Below are 16,461 nucleotides of genomic sequence, written 5' to 3'. Positions count from 1 at the left end.
TGAAAATCTTTCGTATTCAGTGGTACTACATAAAACCTGAGATTAAACAGCACTGCATTTCTAACTGCAGCTTTCAAAGAGAGGAGTAAGTTGGTTTTCCTCATTGCTGTAGCACTAAAGAAAGTGCGTAACTGTGCAAAGAATGTATTGGAAAAGGGGGGGTGGAAGCTTGGGGACACGGGCTGAGGTCAATCAGCCAAAAGTTACTCTAACAGGAATAAACCCAGTGAGAGATTCTGCTGGCAGTGGGCAGGGGACTAAAAGCTTCTGTCTGTAGAGCATTCCCTGCATGCTGCTCAAGCAGGGCTGGATTTGGAAGATCAAAGTGCAGAGCAAGTAATAAAGTTAGGATTCCCTGTATATCCCTGTATTTTACAGGGAAACCTGTTATCCGTTGTTATTTATTCTACAGCTTCACCCAAAGATAAATTAGTTGACATTTGGGTCAGGGTTTTTTTCTTATTCAGCTAAGATTTTAAGTGGTATCTGTTGAGGATAGGGATTGTGTAGGATGGTAGAGCTGCTTCCAGATTATCAGAAACGTGGTCATGAAATATGCTTCTGGTCATTCTTTAGAGTAGAGTTGCAAAGATGTCATTAGGGAAAAATGCCATGCTGCCTCCTCTTTCTCCCCATTTAAGGTCTTTAGCGTCTTTCTGCCTCCCTTTCTTCTTTGCTGTGCTGCTTGCAAGGGAATAGGGAGGCTGATACAAGGTTTTCAGCCTGAAGAGTTTGAGGTTGTGTTGGATAACATTAAGTTTCTAGGTAGGTGTATAAAGGTCTGAGCAGTATGTGGTATCTGTTTGTTTATAGCTATACCTTTGAGTTTAAAAACAGGTGTGATAGGAAGACTACTTCTTCCGGTTCACCCGTTCCAAAGAAATGGGTATTCTCACATTGCTCCTGTCTGGTCATCCTAAGAGTCCTGGGAAATTGAATTACACCTTTTAATAGGTTCTACTAATACATACCAGCCTGACAAGGAAAAAAAAAAAGTAGGCTGCTGTTTTCTTTCCGTTTTCAGGCGGGGCGACGCTGCCACTAGAGGTCCACCGGCAGAGACGAGAGAAAGCAGTGTGGCTTTATCCCAGGCGGCAATGCCTGGCCCATGGGCATGGCCCATGGGCATGGCCCACGGGCATGGCCCACGGGCATGGCCCACGTTGCTCCTGCAGCCCTGCTCTGCCTCACACAGCCCCAGGTTGGAGCAGCCTGGTCTAGTGAATGGAATCCCTGCCCGTGGCAGGGTGGTTGGAACTAGATAATCTTTATGGTCCCTTCAAACCCAAACCTTTCCATGATTCTATGACAAATTTCTTAGATCAGGGTGCACGCACTAAGAAAACACTTGAAAAAGGAGAAAGGCAAAGCTTGCGATGGAGTTGACAGGAGAGGAGGTGTGAAGGTGTTTGGAAAAGGTGGGGAAATAGGTGGCTACCTTTAGCCTGGGAATGAGTATGTTTTTCAAGGAAAAATTAGAAAATAAAGGGTTCTCAGAATTCATGTACTCTTTTGGTGAAGCAAAGCATAACCTGAAGCATCATACAGAACTTTAGCATGAGGAATAATGGCACAGCTAGCTGTAATTCAGAGAAAATTAGAGGAATTACATTTTAATTATCTGGTAGGAAATGGCTAAGGTGTGACCTTTAATGCCTCTCTGCCTTTCTTTTTTTCCCCCTTAATCTTTTATGGGGCTTGGTTTTGCATTTAATCCACCAACAGATAGTGGCTGAGCTGTATGATGCTCTGAAAAACAAGCCAGAGTGCTGGATTTGCTTGTAGAGAAAGTGGCTTTGTTTGGTATTAGAAATACCTAAGGCAACTTGGACTTCGTAGAAGTCCTTCATTTAAATACCGACTCAGTTTATACATACTTATTTTAAGATATTGCAGCCACATTTGACTAAGACTCATTATTCACTTGTGAGTTTAAAAAAAAAAGAAATCAACTCGCCAAAAACCAGTGTCATCTGTGGAAAAACCAGAAACTCCGGTACTTATTTCATTATTTGAATACATAACAGCTCTGCATTTTGGAAAAGTAGACTGGTTATTTAGATTTAGAAAAAATATACATGTTATTTTTCCCATGTTACCATTCCCCTTTCAGTCAAAGTATTTCTGATTCTTGTATTTATTCTCTTTCTCTTTTGCTCCATACTAGGATTCCAGTGGATGTCTCTTCTGCTTGTTTCTTGGTGGAAAACTTGCTTGTCTTTAATGGATACTGCTGCTGCTGGTTGATCTCTGGAGACTTTACAGCTTCTTACCTGTTGAGAGGAGACAACTTCCCGTCCCCTCTCAAGGTCCCGGTGGTAGGAGCTCTTTAACAGTAGCCATCTGTGGGGGAAAAAGAAGATGCCTCTACCTTTTGGGTTAAAATTGAAACGAACTCGACGTTACACAGTATCCAGCAAGAGCTGCTTGGTGGCTCGTATCCAGCTGCTCAACAATGAATTTGTGGAGTTTACGCTGTCAGTGGAAAGCACGGGCCAGGAAAGTCTGGAAGCAGTGGCTCAGAGGCTTGAATTGCGGGAGGTAAGTGAACTCTGGAGCAAAAGTGTAATATTTATCTCTTGTGAGAGATATCCTATGTGGTGAATCCATACCATGTAGGGCAATCAGCTTATTTACTGGAGCAGCTATCCTGTGTTCCCATGGTTTATTCATCTTCTGTTCTTTATGGGGACTTGGATTGCTCCAAAACAGTTGCAAAACGACGTTAAAGCTTAGGGAATGTCCAAGGGGAGAACACGTGAGAAGTGTCAGTGGATAAAGCTTAACAGTGATAAACAAAGGAACTGTTTTTTAAACCTGACAATGCTGAGAATTCTGTTTAAAAAAACCCCCACAAAACAAGAAAAAATTCTACCTAAACCACATGGTTAAGAATTACTGCAAGACTTGAGTCAACTTTTAGCTAGGGGTATGAAAGAGTGTTATTTGTGTGCATGTATTTTTTTTCTGATGGATTAGTGCTGTGAAAAGAACCTAAAGCACAAAATGTGATAAGTGTAGCAGTGACTAATTATTTGTCTTGCTTGTTGAAATACCACAAACATGTTTGCAGACACTGTCTTGGAGCACGCATGTAGACATACAGATTGAGTTCTGGCTTCATGAGGAAACCTGTTTTGCGCTAGATAAATCTGTATATATCTGTTCCATCTGACTTTCTCCCAAAAAATTCCTTACCTAATAGTTTGAAGGATCCTTTTGCAACTGAAATTTGCTCTTCCTCACATTTAGTGATTATTCATATATCTCCTGTATTGAGTGATTCCCTTCTGAAATACAGAGCTGCAAGATGTTTATAGAAATCTGCATAGATTACCAACATATGAACCAATGCTTTATAGTGTTGAACACCGGTTGTTTCATTGCAGTATTTGAATGCTCTTAGTCCTGGATGAATTGACATTTCCCCCTAGAGTCTCAAAAGGTTTAGTTCATTTTGTAGTCATTGAATTGTGACAGCATGTGCAATTCTGAGGAACAGGAGAGAGAAAACTAATAATAAAGGTTTAGTGTTGCTAACATTGTTCTCAAAAATATGCTTCTGTCCTGTTATGTGGTCTGCCATAGAATGGTGTTTTGATTATGGGTTTCAAATACAGGATGAAAACCATGGACTTAGGTAATGAAAATATGAGTAATTGTGAAAATAACTGAGTAATAATAAATGTTTGCATTTATAACTATGATCTTTTAAAATGTTGTCTTTTTATTGTCAAGCAATGGTAACTGTTTGTAACTTTGCTCAAATCCTGAGCAAATATATTTAGGACTCAATCCTGCAAACATTTATTACTTTACACAGCATGCATTACTGTAGGATCCTCAGTAGGAAATGCTATATGTAGTCATTTGTTTTCAGAAATACTTTTCCTTTTTTCTGTCTGGAGAATAGTATATGAATGAAATAGATGTGAATCCATTAATCTCTAAGTGCTTCCTTTATGTGCTTGTTTTCAGTTGCAATATGCATTCTTATAGAGTCTCCAAATACTTTTTTCATGTACAGTTATTTTGGAAAATTCAGTTCTCTGCAACAGTATGACTTTTCTTTAAAAAAATCTTTCTCCTTCTGGCGAAGGGAGAATCTAACTACTCTTGTTTACTTAGAACACATCAGATACCATATATTCAGAATTTAGTTAGCATTGTGTGAATAGAGTCTGTTGATTTTATTGATCAACTTTCAGATGGAATTTCCAAGTCAACAGAAAGTGTAGAATTTTTACTGTATTTAGGTTGCAAAATGCAAATGCTTTGTCTTCCTGAATGATGACTGCTAGCTTTTATTGAACTAGTCACAGATCATTGGAGAGGCATGTTTTTTTCAGCTATTCTTCATTATCTCTTTCTTTGAAATCACTCCTAAAAATCTGTTTAAAAAAAAAAAGAGAGAGCAAAAGATGCAATTCCCTCAATTAAGAGCCATATATCAGACTAAGGGAGTTGACAGTACACTATTGAACTCTGAGCAGATTCCTTCAGCCATGCATTCTTGCATGGATTATTTTGGCGGGAAAATGTGTTGCAATTAAAGGGAATGAAAAATAGGGATATAAATTACTTTCCAGACTACTTGTTTAGTAGAAAGTTTTCAGAAAAAAAATTGGTTCAGCACTTTTCTTAAAGCTGCAAGGACAACTTTAGTCCTTGATACTGTAAAATACAAAGGATTTTCCATAAGATGTTGCATATTTTTAATGTACAGAGCACCCTTGAAGCATGAGTGTGAATTCTAAGTGTTAAACATGAAAGTATGAGTGTTTATTTGAGGCTCGGTGTCATTCTGAAATACAAGGTCAGTCTTGGATTACTGTATATGGCCTACACAGTTAAGACAGGCGGTTCCCATGCATCTTCAAAACAGTTTATTGCATGAGGCATGAGGGGAACCTCTACCTTTTTTTACACATTCAGTGGTAACATTTGTAAATGCCTCTTTCTTTCTGGTGTAGTCTGAAATTACTGAATTTGGCCAGTGAACCGAACAGCTTATTTTTGATAGTATGCTGTCTTTTAAGATATTTGTTTCAATAGATCTTTATGTGAATCAATAGTCTTGAAATTATGCTTTGTGTGGCTAAACACTATTTTTCTTTCAATTTTCCAATTGGTACTGCTCAATTTTCAAGTTGTATACTAGTAAGGACACATAGAGTTTAGGCAGTGTTACGTATGTTGACAGTTTAATTTTTTTACTGAATGGTAAACTTCATAGAAAAGTGAAATGAATGCATTAAACTAAGAAGTCTATTTTCTGGTATTCCCAGAATGTGACTTATCAGCAATGGGTATGTAATCCAACTCTCTTAAACTGAGGAACTGGGGAAAGAAGCCAAAGGGAACAGTGAACATAAGTTACTTACCCTTTGTAGCACAGTCTGTCTTTCATCCTATGAGAGAACTACAACCAAATTTGATTTATGCAAAAAGCTGTCACAGAAAACCATTCTGAAACTACAAGTTTTTACAAACTGCTGAGAGCTCTGATTGTTAACCACCTCACAAAGCATGTGCAACACTGCTCATCTTGCATCTAGAGCAAGAGTATACAAATAAAATCCTTGAAAATATAGAGTTTTTAAAAAAATTATAATATAGCTAGATATCTCTGAAGTGTTTGGCAGGAGGTGCTATAACTGGTTTCTCTCTCTTGTTAATTTTCTTTTTTTTCTGTGTACTAATAACACTTCTAAACAAGCAAGAAGGGGCAAATTCTGCTCCCGTATACAAGCAGAGTCTGACTTAACTGCAGATATGTGGTAGAGTACAAGAACCAATGGTAGAGAACTTCTGGGAAGAGTTTGTGCTGTGCATATGCAAGTTCCTGTGTTTGTTTTGGACATGAATAGGAAAAGGAACCAAGGTTATCCGGATCCTGAATGACTTCGAAGTTCTGGAATAGTGCTTCAGAAATGCTTGAACTATGCTGTAAAATTTTGTTCTGAATTCTAAAATATCAACTCTTTTTTGGAGAAAATACACACACAAAAAAGTCTTTAATTCATTTGGTGATTTCTTTAACGTGTTTTTCATATGAAAAGAGTATATGTAAAATAAGACCAAGTGCAACCATAAATATTCTTACATCTAAATGTATCATTAACCATATTGACTGGCAAATAAAAGTTGGGCCAAGTATGACAGAGGGATTACTGACATAATTATGTTTGTGCCTTGTATCAGAGTGACAAATTTGTAGCTGATTCTTGGAGAAATACAAGGAGAAGCAGTGCTCATAGTTGAACTGTTGTGGTTGCCTCTCTGAACCAAATTTTCCTTAAAATTAGAGAAGGAGAAGTTGTCATGGAGGAATGTATATAAAAATGCAGACCTTCAGTGTGTAATCTGATTAGTTTAAAAATGCTACTTCATTGAAAAGCAAACTTGACTCCATCTAAAACATATATTAATTATAAGTGTGCTATAATTATAATGTGGGAACCAAGATAAACTGAAGTACAGAGTTACTCAAAATCACTGTTTCAGTTCTTTCTTTTTCTGAACAAAAGAAGATATACATTCAGATAAAGTATTTGCAGATAAAGTCTTATTATACTGAGCAGCACAAAATTACGGTTTTTCCATGAAAACAGTAGTGGCAATTAGAAAGCCTTGCCCTTGGTTTCTTTAGCTTTTTTATAAAGTTAGGGCAGAATTTGAATATACCACTTGGTTTTTTTTTCATTGTGAATTGCTATACAGTTTTATACTAACTTTGACAGAATAGGTTTTCTTTACTTCTGAAGGAAAGACACTAGTTTATTGTTTAGTATTATTAGACTGCTTTCGAATTTGGATTTTGCCTTTTGTAAAGCAATCAAAATTTAAGCATCTTAGGATGGTGATTCCTCAGGTCACTGTACCCTCGAGGCAGGTAGGTGAATTACAAGGCACTGTATTAACCATTAGCAAACGATTCTCTTTTCCAGTCTATTTGTATCCTACGCCATATTTTGTGACATTTATAATTGGGGATATGAAATTAACTGGGAAATATTTTATTAAATACATAAGTTCAAAGTAAACTCTGAACACTGTTATGCCTCAGGGGACCTCTGACGGTTGGTTGCTGGTCCCACTCTCTGCTCAGGAGGGCTGGCTTGGATCAGATGGTTCAGGGGTTGCCTGGGTGAATTTATGTGCCTCCAAGGATAGAGATTTGACACCTCTTTGGGCTATCTGTTCCAGTGTTTGGCTAGTCTTGTTGTGAAATTATTTTCCTGATCTAATTGGAATTTCCCACGTTGCAGCTTGTCCCCAGTACTTCTCATTCTTGCAGTGATTACTTACAAGAAGACACTGGCTCTATTTTCTCTGTAACCTGCTCTTAGGCAATTGAAGTCCACAGTAAGATGTTACTTTAGTCTCCTCTTAAGACCGATCAGCCCCGCTTCACTGAGTCTCACTGTACATCATGCCAAAAGATTTAACAGAATCACTTACAGTAATGTAGTTTTATGGCACTCATACCTGATGAAACTCCTCTGCTTAGCTTAGGAAGTCTGGTGGACTTCAATCATAAAGTCACTCCACTCCCACCAACTTGTGAGATCACAGGATCACAGAATCAGCTGGGTTGGAAGGGACCTTCGAGATCATCAAGTCCAACCCTTTATCCACTGCCGCTGCGGTTACTAGACCATGGCACTAAGTGCCACATCCAGTATCTTTTTAAAAATCTCCAGGGATGGAGAATTCACTACTTCTCCAGGCTGAACAGCCCCAGCTCCCTCAGCCTCTCCTCACAGGACTTGTGCTTGAGTCTCTTCACCAGCCTAGTTGCCCTTCTCTGGACCAGCTCCAGCACCTCAATATCCTTCCTGAACTGAGGGGCCCAGAAATGGACACAGTATTGAGGTGTGGCCTCACCAGCGCTGAGTACAGGGGAAGAATCACTTCCCTGGTCCTGCTGGCCACACTGTTCCTGATGCAATACTGTGTTGGGCTTTTGATACTTTTGTGTTCTTCATAGCTCCTGAACTTTTATGCAAAAATATTTACTATTCCTGTTGCTAGTGTCAGAAAGCAAATAGGTAGAAAATAACTGTGCAGAAATTATATGTTCTTTTTATTTCTATTTGATTTTCTTTAGAGGGGTTGGGTCATGAATAAGTCACTAAAATAAACAAACCTCAAAGTAGTCTTAATCTTAACAGCTTAACATATTTTAAGAATTATGTCATGCCATTCTTTTTAGTATTGGATGTTGTCCTGAGCTGCTAATAATAAAATGTTTTAGCAATGAATAAAAGTGGATTCTATTTTAATCAGTGCGAATATTCCAGGGTGCATAAGGTCCTCTGAAAACTCACAGGATCAAATTCTGCCCTTGAAGTAAAGTGAAAGGTTTGCATAGAAGTCAGGAGACCAGCTTTGGTCCATAGTATTTTGGTTGGCTTGTTTAAAGATATGCTGGATTCCAGAGAGTATTTTAAAATGTGGAAATATTTTTGATAGTCTGTTGTGCCAGTTACTACTCTGTTCTATATGTAGGCCAGAAAAAGCAGTCAGTGTTTCAAAGATACAGATCTGTTTAAGTGATCATCATGCCTTAAAAATTGTCTATACCTTCAGTTTAGATTCAGGGTGTAGAACCAGGAGTATCTTACATCAGAGAGTTTCAAACAGCGGTGATGTTAATAGAAGTTTGTGTTCTTTTTCTCCTCACCTTTGCTATACATCTGTGCTTCTATGAATTTTAAGTACACCAAGGATGCAAATGAGTTATTCAAACAATTGTTACACATTGTTTTTGCATATTTTTAGTTGGTTTCCAAATGTGTTTGTGTGATATCCTTTATTGAAGTCTTTCAGCTGTAGCTGTTACCCTTTGCTTTTGGTTTCTGCCATGGCTGCTGCTCTCGCACAGAATGTTGTGGTTCCACATTTTAGATTGTGCTCAGCCCGAGGCTGATGTGGTTGACCTGTCAGATGAGTGGGCTGGGCCAGCACAGAAGGCTTTCTTTTTTTGAGCTCTTCTTAGCAAGTGAGATCAAGTAGCTCCTGGCATATAGTTCAACTTTAACTGTTGTTTTATTTTTTGGTCCACTAATTTACTTACATTCATTGCATTGATAACCCTCAGAAGTTACAGAGTGTCAGCATCACAGTCTGACTTTGGCTCCTGTGACTGAGTGCATGGTGTCAACAGTCTTGTAATGAAAAAGAAATACAACCTTTTACATGTGTTCCTTTCCTTACTCAGTGCACAGGAAGGATTGAGACGTACTCAGTCATTTGGTACATTTTATTATTTTCTGCATGTGATGTTGCAGTGAACATAATATTTCTTTCATAATGGAGTTTCTGTGGTACTACTGTTTGTTTTTTTTTTCCTAACATCTTACAGATCTTTAGATACTGTCTTCACAATATCCTTGTGGGATGGTGGAGGTTACCCCACACACTATGCCTAATGGTTAGTGGATTGAAGAATAGAAATAAAAGCAAATGTTCCTTAAGGTATCAATAAACTTTGTATGCCTGGACTGAGAAATTCAGAAATCAGCATTTATAGGATTTGTATTCAGAGCCATATTCCTTGGAATATTCCTGGAAACTCAGAGTATTTATGACTTCCGAAATTTGACTCTTGGCTTTCAGAATTCAGAATTGATGAGCACACAGCATCCACCTGTGAAAAATTTGGTTTGTAGGGTTTGCTTTACAAGAGAACTCTGTTTCTGATGTGGAAGTAGTCTGGTTCTCCATGATGATTTTTAAACTTCCCCAGCCATGAAACTATTTTGTCTATATCAGCATTCTGCACTTTCTCCAAATATCTTACTCTATACTGAAAAAGCTACTTTTTTCTTATATGAACAGTGGTAATTCAATTTATTTTCTCTATTAAAGCATGTCTTTTTATCAGAGAGGACCAGAGTTGTATTAGAGTTTATAGAAGGAATCTTAAGGCTAAATGGGCAGACTTCATTCTAACATATTTATTTATTATCTTGTGAATACTAATTTTGCAATTACATGGTAGCAGTAATTTTAACTTAGAGGATTTTTTTTAAACACTGGGGGAAAAAACCCAGAACACCAAAACCCACTAACAATCACATAGAACTCTGTTGATGCTAATTTAGAGAGCAGCAAAGAAGTATATTTTGCCAGTATGCAATGTCAAAGGAACATTAGAGTCTTAGAGTTGGCTCTGATTTCCTACTTCTGCTATTATCCCAGAGATGTTATGGAATAGAGGGTTTTATTAATTTAATGCTGCGCCTTGAGTTTTGTGCTCCAAATGACTTAATGATCTGTGCTGATACGGAACATTGACTCCATTGCTGCCCGTGAAGTTTGGGATGGAACAGACCTGCCTGTGCTGTGGTTGTTGCACACATAGCCTGTCAGAGCTGTAAGGAATAGTTGGAGTCCCATGAGGGTAGACTCTTCATCCTGTTTAGACTATAAACTAAGAAAATTTATGTATATGAATTTTCAGATGTGTATATGGGCGAGTTTTTGCAGGAATGTACTAAAGTGGCCTTTCTCTACTACCATCTGTTTGTTGCTCCCCAATGAGTTTCAAATCTGTGCTCCAAATTATCAAAATGCTAGACCTTCTGACAAAACAACAGTAAACAGTTTTTTTGCTAAGTAGACAGTCTTTCCATGTCTAATTCACAGAAATTACTGGTGAAAAGAAATCGTTATGATGAATATTCCTCTGTTTTATAAAACTTCATCCTTAGTAGCTTTCTTTTGTATGTTAAAAACATCTGAATATACGTAAAAAAGTGTTGGATTAAAGGTGTTGGTATTTCTACCATTTCTACATATAATAAAGTATATGTAGCAAGGACTTGGAGAATTTCCATGTAAATGCCTACAGACATAGCTGGGAATTCGAAATATTCACTTATCTTCCTCCCTCAGTTAAAACACTTCTAATTATGATATCTTGTTTTTCTATGATAATAACATGAATAGTTTCCAGTTCATGTCTGTCTGCTGGTCCAGAACTGAATGAAATAAGTACTGTGGGAGCAGATTTTAATCAGTTTAAACATAGTGGAGAAATTTAAATTTGAATGAGTGATTCTGGAGTGTGGATTTAGAACCATGTTGTGGAGCAATGGAAAAATATTCTGATCCAGACTCCTTCTCAGAGAGATCTAATCCGGGTTATATTGTGTTGCTCAAGATGCTGTCCAGTGGCATTTTAACTTTCTGGGGTGACACCCCTCAGCCTCTCGGGGTGTCTGTTCCAGTGCAAACTGTGTTTTGTGTTTGGGCTTGGCAGGAGTTGCCCACTCAAGCTGCTCCTCTGTATCTGCTCGTTTTCTTGCTTATGGGGTGAACCATGCATATGCTTTAATGTGCTTGCCTTTGGCTGACCAGCTGTCCTGTGCACTTTTGTCCTTCAGCATCCCATGTGAGCCTGGCTGCCTTTCCCCAGAGGAGCCATGCTTTGCTCTCCTGCTGTCCAGTGTCAGTCTCTATTTGCCTTCCTCACTTCCCTTAGCTTTCCTGTCACACATGAATGCCTACTGCTAACATCTGTGAGTTGCCACAAAAGAGTTATGAACTGTTTGCAAGTAAAAAGTAAGTTTAGTGTTGTTTTAGGTGGAGGACCTTATGTATGTGGGTTGGTTATCTGGAATTAGTGTCTGCTTTTGATGTTAAATGTCTCTGCAGTTCTCTGAAGTTTTCAATAACCCATAACCTTACTGTTTTAAACCATTTATTTCTAGGTAGCGAGACTTTCGTACAATACATTTTATCTAATATCACAATATTAACTTTTTTTCATCTCTGAAATGCCTCTTTCAGATTACGTATTTCAGCCTGTGGTATTATAATAAGCAGAATCAACGCAGATGGGTAGATTTGGACAAGCCTCTGAAAAAGCAGCTGGACAAATATGCCTTGGAGCCAACTGTGTATTTTGGAGTAGTGTTCTATGTGCCTACTGTTTCTCAGCTTCAGCAGGAGATTACCAGGTAAACCTCTTACATGTGTCTAAAAATTTGCTTTCAGCATTCTTAAAATGTATGGTTTATTTAAAAGTTGTCTGTTTTCCACTCCCTCACCTTTATAGAAATGAAAATTACTTTAGGCAGAATTTATGTTCAAACTGTGTATTTATTTACCTTTGGAATATTTGGAATATGTGATAAATTAAGCAAACAACTATCTTTTTTGTGATCTTAGGAATCTGTTCAAACCTGTTTTAAGTAACAGGCATACTTGCATGGTCAGACTTTTAATTGTTTTAGACTCTTTATGTTTGTCTCTTTTTTTTTTTTTTTTTTTGTTTGCTTTGAAGAGCCATATGTTGCTTTTGTGGACATCCATCCTGCACAAAGCAGGTGCAGATTTTATTGAGCTATGCTTTCCTTTGTTTTGCTTTCAGTACTTTCTGTACTTTCAGTACAATCCACTGGCAAGCTACAGGCTAAGCTTCAGCTTGTGACTTTTTTTGTGTATCACTGAACCATAAATATAGATGCTATTTCTGATATCATGTACACATTTCTACTGTGAAACTGGGGAACATCATGTAATTGATGCTGACTACAGGGGAAGAGTAAAATTGAGCATGTATACTGGCCAGTTATTCTTATGAGCCTATACATTGGCTTCTAGTGGCTTAAAGTGTATAGTTGTTCTGATTTAATGATTATTTTTAATAGGCAAATAAGTACAAAACCAGTAACTGGATTACAAACGTATTTGTTATTTAAGAAATATGTGCTTGCATTAATTAACCCATTTAAGCTGATAACTTCAAGTGGGCCTTGCTTTGAGTGGGGAGTTGAACCAGATGATCATTCAGAGGTCCTTTCCAGTTTAATTTATTCTGTGGTTACATGAAACTGTGTTTATATACTGTGTTGCTAAAATACCCTGCCAGACACCTTTCCTGCTAAATGTGGTGTGAAAGCTTTTCAGGGAGATAAGCCTCTTGGTGCAGACACTGCTGCTGTTATTTGTTGCTCAATGCTTGGCAGCTTTAGTGTTCAATTTATGATTTCTGAAAGATTATCTTTTTCCTGAAAACTCCAGTTTTGTGCTATTTCTCAGCAATTTTACTGACTTAAAAATCTTTGATTCAGATTCTGTGTTTGTTGGTGTACTAGGATGCATTAGAGTAAGATAAATGTCATGGTGTTGCATTGAATAGCTAAATTGCCTGAAAAACCTTGAATAGTCTTCTCTGGCAGTTGTTTAAAGAATATGATGTTTATGCTGGAGCTTTAGCAACAATTTTGCAGTGTACTGCCAGGTAGAAAGCAGACATCTATGTGTCAGCCTTATACTCAAGTCCTATAGGATGGTGCTTGCTTTGATATATGATAGTAAGAGTCTGAATTAATTTCAAAAATCTGTGCATTTTTTCATGCCTTTTCAATATAAATGAAATTGAGCATGTTTAAGCAACTTATATGTTTAATGCACACCAGGAAATGGAAATGTCATAAATAAAAAGAGATGGCATTTGTGCTATTTTGAGGTAGTGTTAAGATTCTTCATCTGTATGTTTACTTTTAATAGTGTTTATGTGGAAAGGATTTACATTCCACTTCTTGACTGGGAAGACTTGTTTCTCCAAATGCCTTGATATGTGGTGGCTTTTTCCTTTCTTTGTTTTTAAGGTCTGGGTTTAGTCCCAGCTGTTCTTCTGTGTATTGTGTAAGGATGTTATGTACTATTATATGGTGTACTGGTTTTTTATAGTAGGATCTCGAAGAGTCTAAACAATATTTATAAATTGTCACTGTATTTAACAATTAGTGAGGGAAGAGAGCTATCAATTAATATAAATAAAATGTATGTGGCATTTACCTGAGCTTTTTAATCACTGAATGATTTATAGCACATACTTCCATGTTCTTAGTATTAAAGCCTTGCTTCACAAAAGTTGACATACAATATGAGGAGGTCAAGAAGTTTTTAAAACTAGAATTATAGAAGACAAATGTATCTCTTGGCCAAGTCAGTGTAGCTGTAATGGCAGTTTTGAGGTGTTTTAGGCTCAAGATAGGGAATTCCTTGGAAAGCTGAAAGGGGGAGAAGAATTCAGGAAAATAATGGCTCAGACTGTGAACAAATGGTACAGCTAGCAGCAAGTTGCATGTACAAGAGGCCACACAGGGAAAGGTTAGATTAAAGGACAAAAATGGTGCCTTGCAAATGAGAATAAAATGCACTCAGAAGTTGTAATGCAGTAATGAAAGTCACTATCAGGATTGAGAGGATGTGCAGTGCTAGATCTATTGGAAGAGAAGGCAGTAATACAGCAGCAGTTTACTGAACATTGTTTAGGGACAATAATAGCAACATTAAGGATGGAAGAGGTAAAAATAAAAAAAAATGTGACAGTATAGGAGTAGATAGAAATTGTGGAGATTATTTAAGATCACTGATTCTGGAATAATATGTGAAAGTTAAGGGAGGCAGGAGTTAACAAAGGCCTTGAAATAGTGGATCTGAATGATGAGGGTGACTACCCTCCACTCAAACTGAGAATGCAGAAAGGAATAGGAAATGCAGGCATATTAATCTGCTCTCTGTTTAAATTAAGAAGCCCATGTTAGCTTTTTCTTTTTTTTTTCCATGTAGGTATCAGTATTATCTGCAATTAAAGAAAGATGTCTTGGAGGGCAACATTCCTTGCACACTGGAACAAGCAATACATCTGGCTGGTTTGGCTGTTCAGGGTAAGTAAGGAATTGTGCCAACTAGCTAATGTTGCATCAGAAACTTTGATGATATATTTTCTATTGCATGTTTTCTGTTTATCACTCAAAGACCCAAGTCAGTAAGCTATGAAAGGCTTGTTCCTTAGAATGTCCTCATATGGGCTGAGGAGAGGGAGCACTTGCACCAGTGGCCCCGAACTCGGTATTTCTGTGCAGTCCTCAGAGCTGTACCTGGGTATCTAATATGTACTTTCAGGAGCTGGATTTGAATTAGACATTGGAGTTCCTTTGGGGGCAAAGGCTTTAGATGTCTGCTTACATCAACAGACCCTTCTTCTGTTTCTTTTAATGAAGACTCTTTGTTCTGTCATAGCAACAAGAGAAGAGACATGTCTTCATAAATAAGTAAATTTGAATGTACAGTTGTACTTGTATCTCCACTTTATCTCCCAAATATCCTAATACATAAGAATATTTCAAGCTAGTAAGCAAGACTGTTAGCAATTCCTGTGTTGAAATCACTCTCAAAAACACATTTCTGTGATATCTACATGAAAGTGGCAGCTTTGTTTTTCCTAACTAGAGTCAGATGGGACAGAATATACATGAGGACTAAGTCTGTCTGCACTGACCATGTCTGGTATTCCCTGCTAACATGCTTGTTTGATATTAAATATCTCCAAAGTTTTCCACAGCAACAGCTTTGTTTAGTGTGTTTGTGTATTATTATTTGTATATCATTCACAGTGAATGCCACTTCAGTATATCTAACAGCAGTTGTAAATCTGCCAAAATTGAAAGAAACTTAAAATCATTGGCAGAATATACAACCAAAGATTTTTTTTTTGTATTTTTTTTTTTAGTTATATATATGTATTGGTTGTATCACAATAAAGACGATGATTAAGTTTTCTGAAAATGTAGTTTCCAGTGGAGTAGGATGAATTATATTAGTGCCTTGTTTGTATAACAGTGAATCTGTTAATTCCAAGCCAGGTTTTAATAGTCTTCAACTGAAAAATCTTGCTTTGTTGTTTTCATATCTTTGGACAGTGTAAATGTCCCTCTGCTCAGTGGGTTGTTTATAGAAATCTTTCAATATAATCCTCATCCAGATGGAAAGTATTTATCCTTTTAGCTTTCACCTTCCTTTTTCAGTCTTGTGTAAGAGATAAACTGTATGTGTTGATAACACAGTGAAAAAACAACTCAGAAAAAATGTAGGTCATAAATCAATGTGCTCTGATGAGTGAAGTAGCTTATACCAGGTAGGTTAGTTAATTTTAGCTGGTGAGTGAACAGAAGCAGTATTTGCAGTTCCAAGTGAACTGTTTTCAAGAATGATCTGTATTTGATACGATTACAATAGGCTACTTCTAAACACTGATTTATCTCAAGAGCTGTTTGGTGTAGAATGTCTCAAGTGCTGCCCTTTCATCATAAATAACTTGCATATTAACTGTTAATGTTTAATACAAAGTTGGTTCCTAAATGTCTCTAAAATGATACTAATAGAGATGAGAATTTGTGGTATTGTAAATAGGATCTGTATACTCAGGGATTGTATTTATACTTTTGGGAGCAGCCTTTCCATGCAGATTGCTCTTCCACAGTTTCTCCTCTGAGGCTGGTACAGAACTTTTCCAGTTTAGACTGTTTTCTTTGAAATGGTAGTTAGTTTTTTTCCTGGAAACAGAAAAATGGAGAGATTTCTTGGGATGCTCTTTGTCATGACATAAACTGTTAAGTGCTTTCTGAGCATACCCCTGAGTCTGGGAAGGCTTCT

At 37.4% G+C, this 16,461-nt stretch overlaps 1 protein-coding gene across 2 annotated transcripts in view; it reads left to right on the top strand.

Annotated features, from left to right (window-relative positions):
* The window catches only part of PTPN21 (protein tyrosine phosphatase non-receptor type 21), a 42,311-nt gene that overhangs the window by 1,685 nt on the left and 24,165 nt on the right, over positions 1 to 16,461 (top strand). For both annotated transcript variants that reach the window (XM_032689740.1, XM_032689741.1), the window contains exons 2-4: positions 2,168 to 2,541; positions 11,803 to 11,972; positions 14,596 to 14,693. In XM_032689740.1, coding sequence (XP_032545631.1) covers positions 2,362 to 2,541; positions 11,803 to 11,972; positions 14,596 to 14,693 — 448 coding nt within the window. In that variant the 5' untranslated portion in view covers positions 2,168 to 2,361. The remainder of the gene's footprint in view (positions 1 to 2,167; positions 2,542 to 11,802; positions 11,973 to 14,595; positions 14,694 to 16,461) is intronic.

The sequence above is a fragment of the Chiroxiphia lanceolata genome, chromosome 6 (genome assembly GCF_009829145.1).
Source record: "Chiroxiphia lanceolata isolate bChiLan1 chromosome 6, bChiLan1.pri, whole genome shotgun sequence".
NCBI classification, from domain to species: Eukaryota; Metazoa; Chordata; class Aves; order Passeriformes; family Pipridae; genus Chiroxiphia; species Chiroxiphia lanceolata.
The sequence above is the reverse complement of the archived record's forward strand: the minus strand, read 5'-3'. Positions and strand labels throughout refer to the sequence as shown.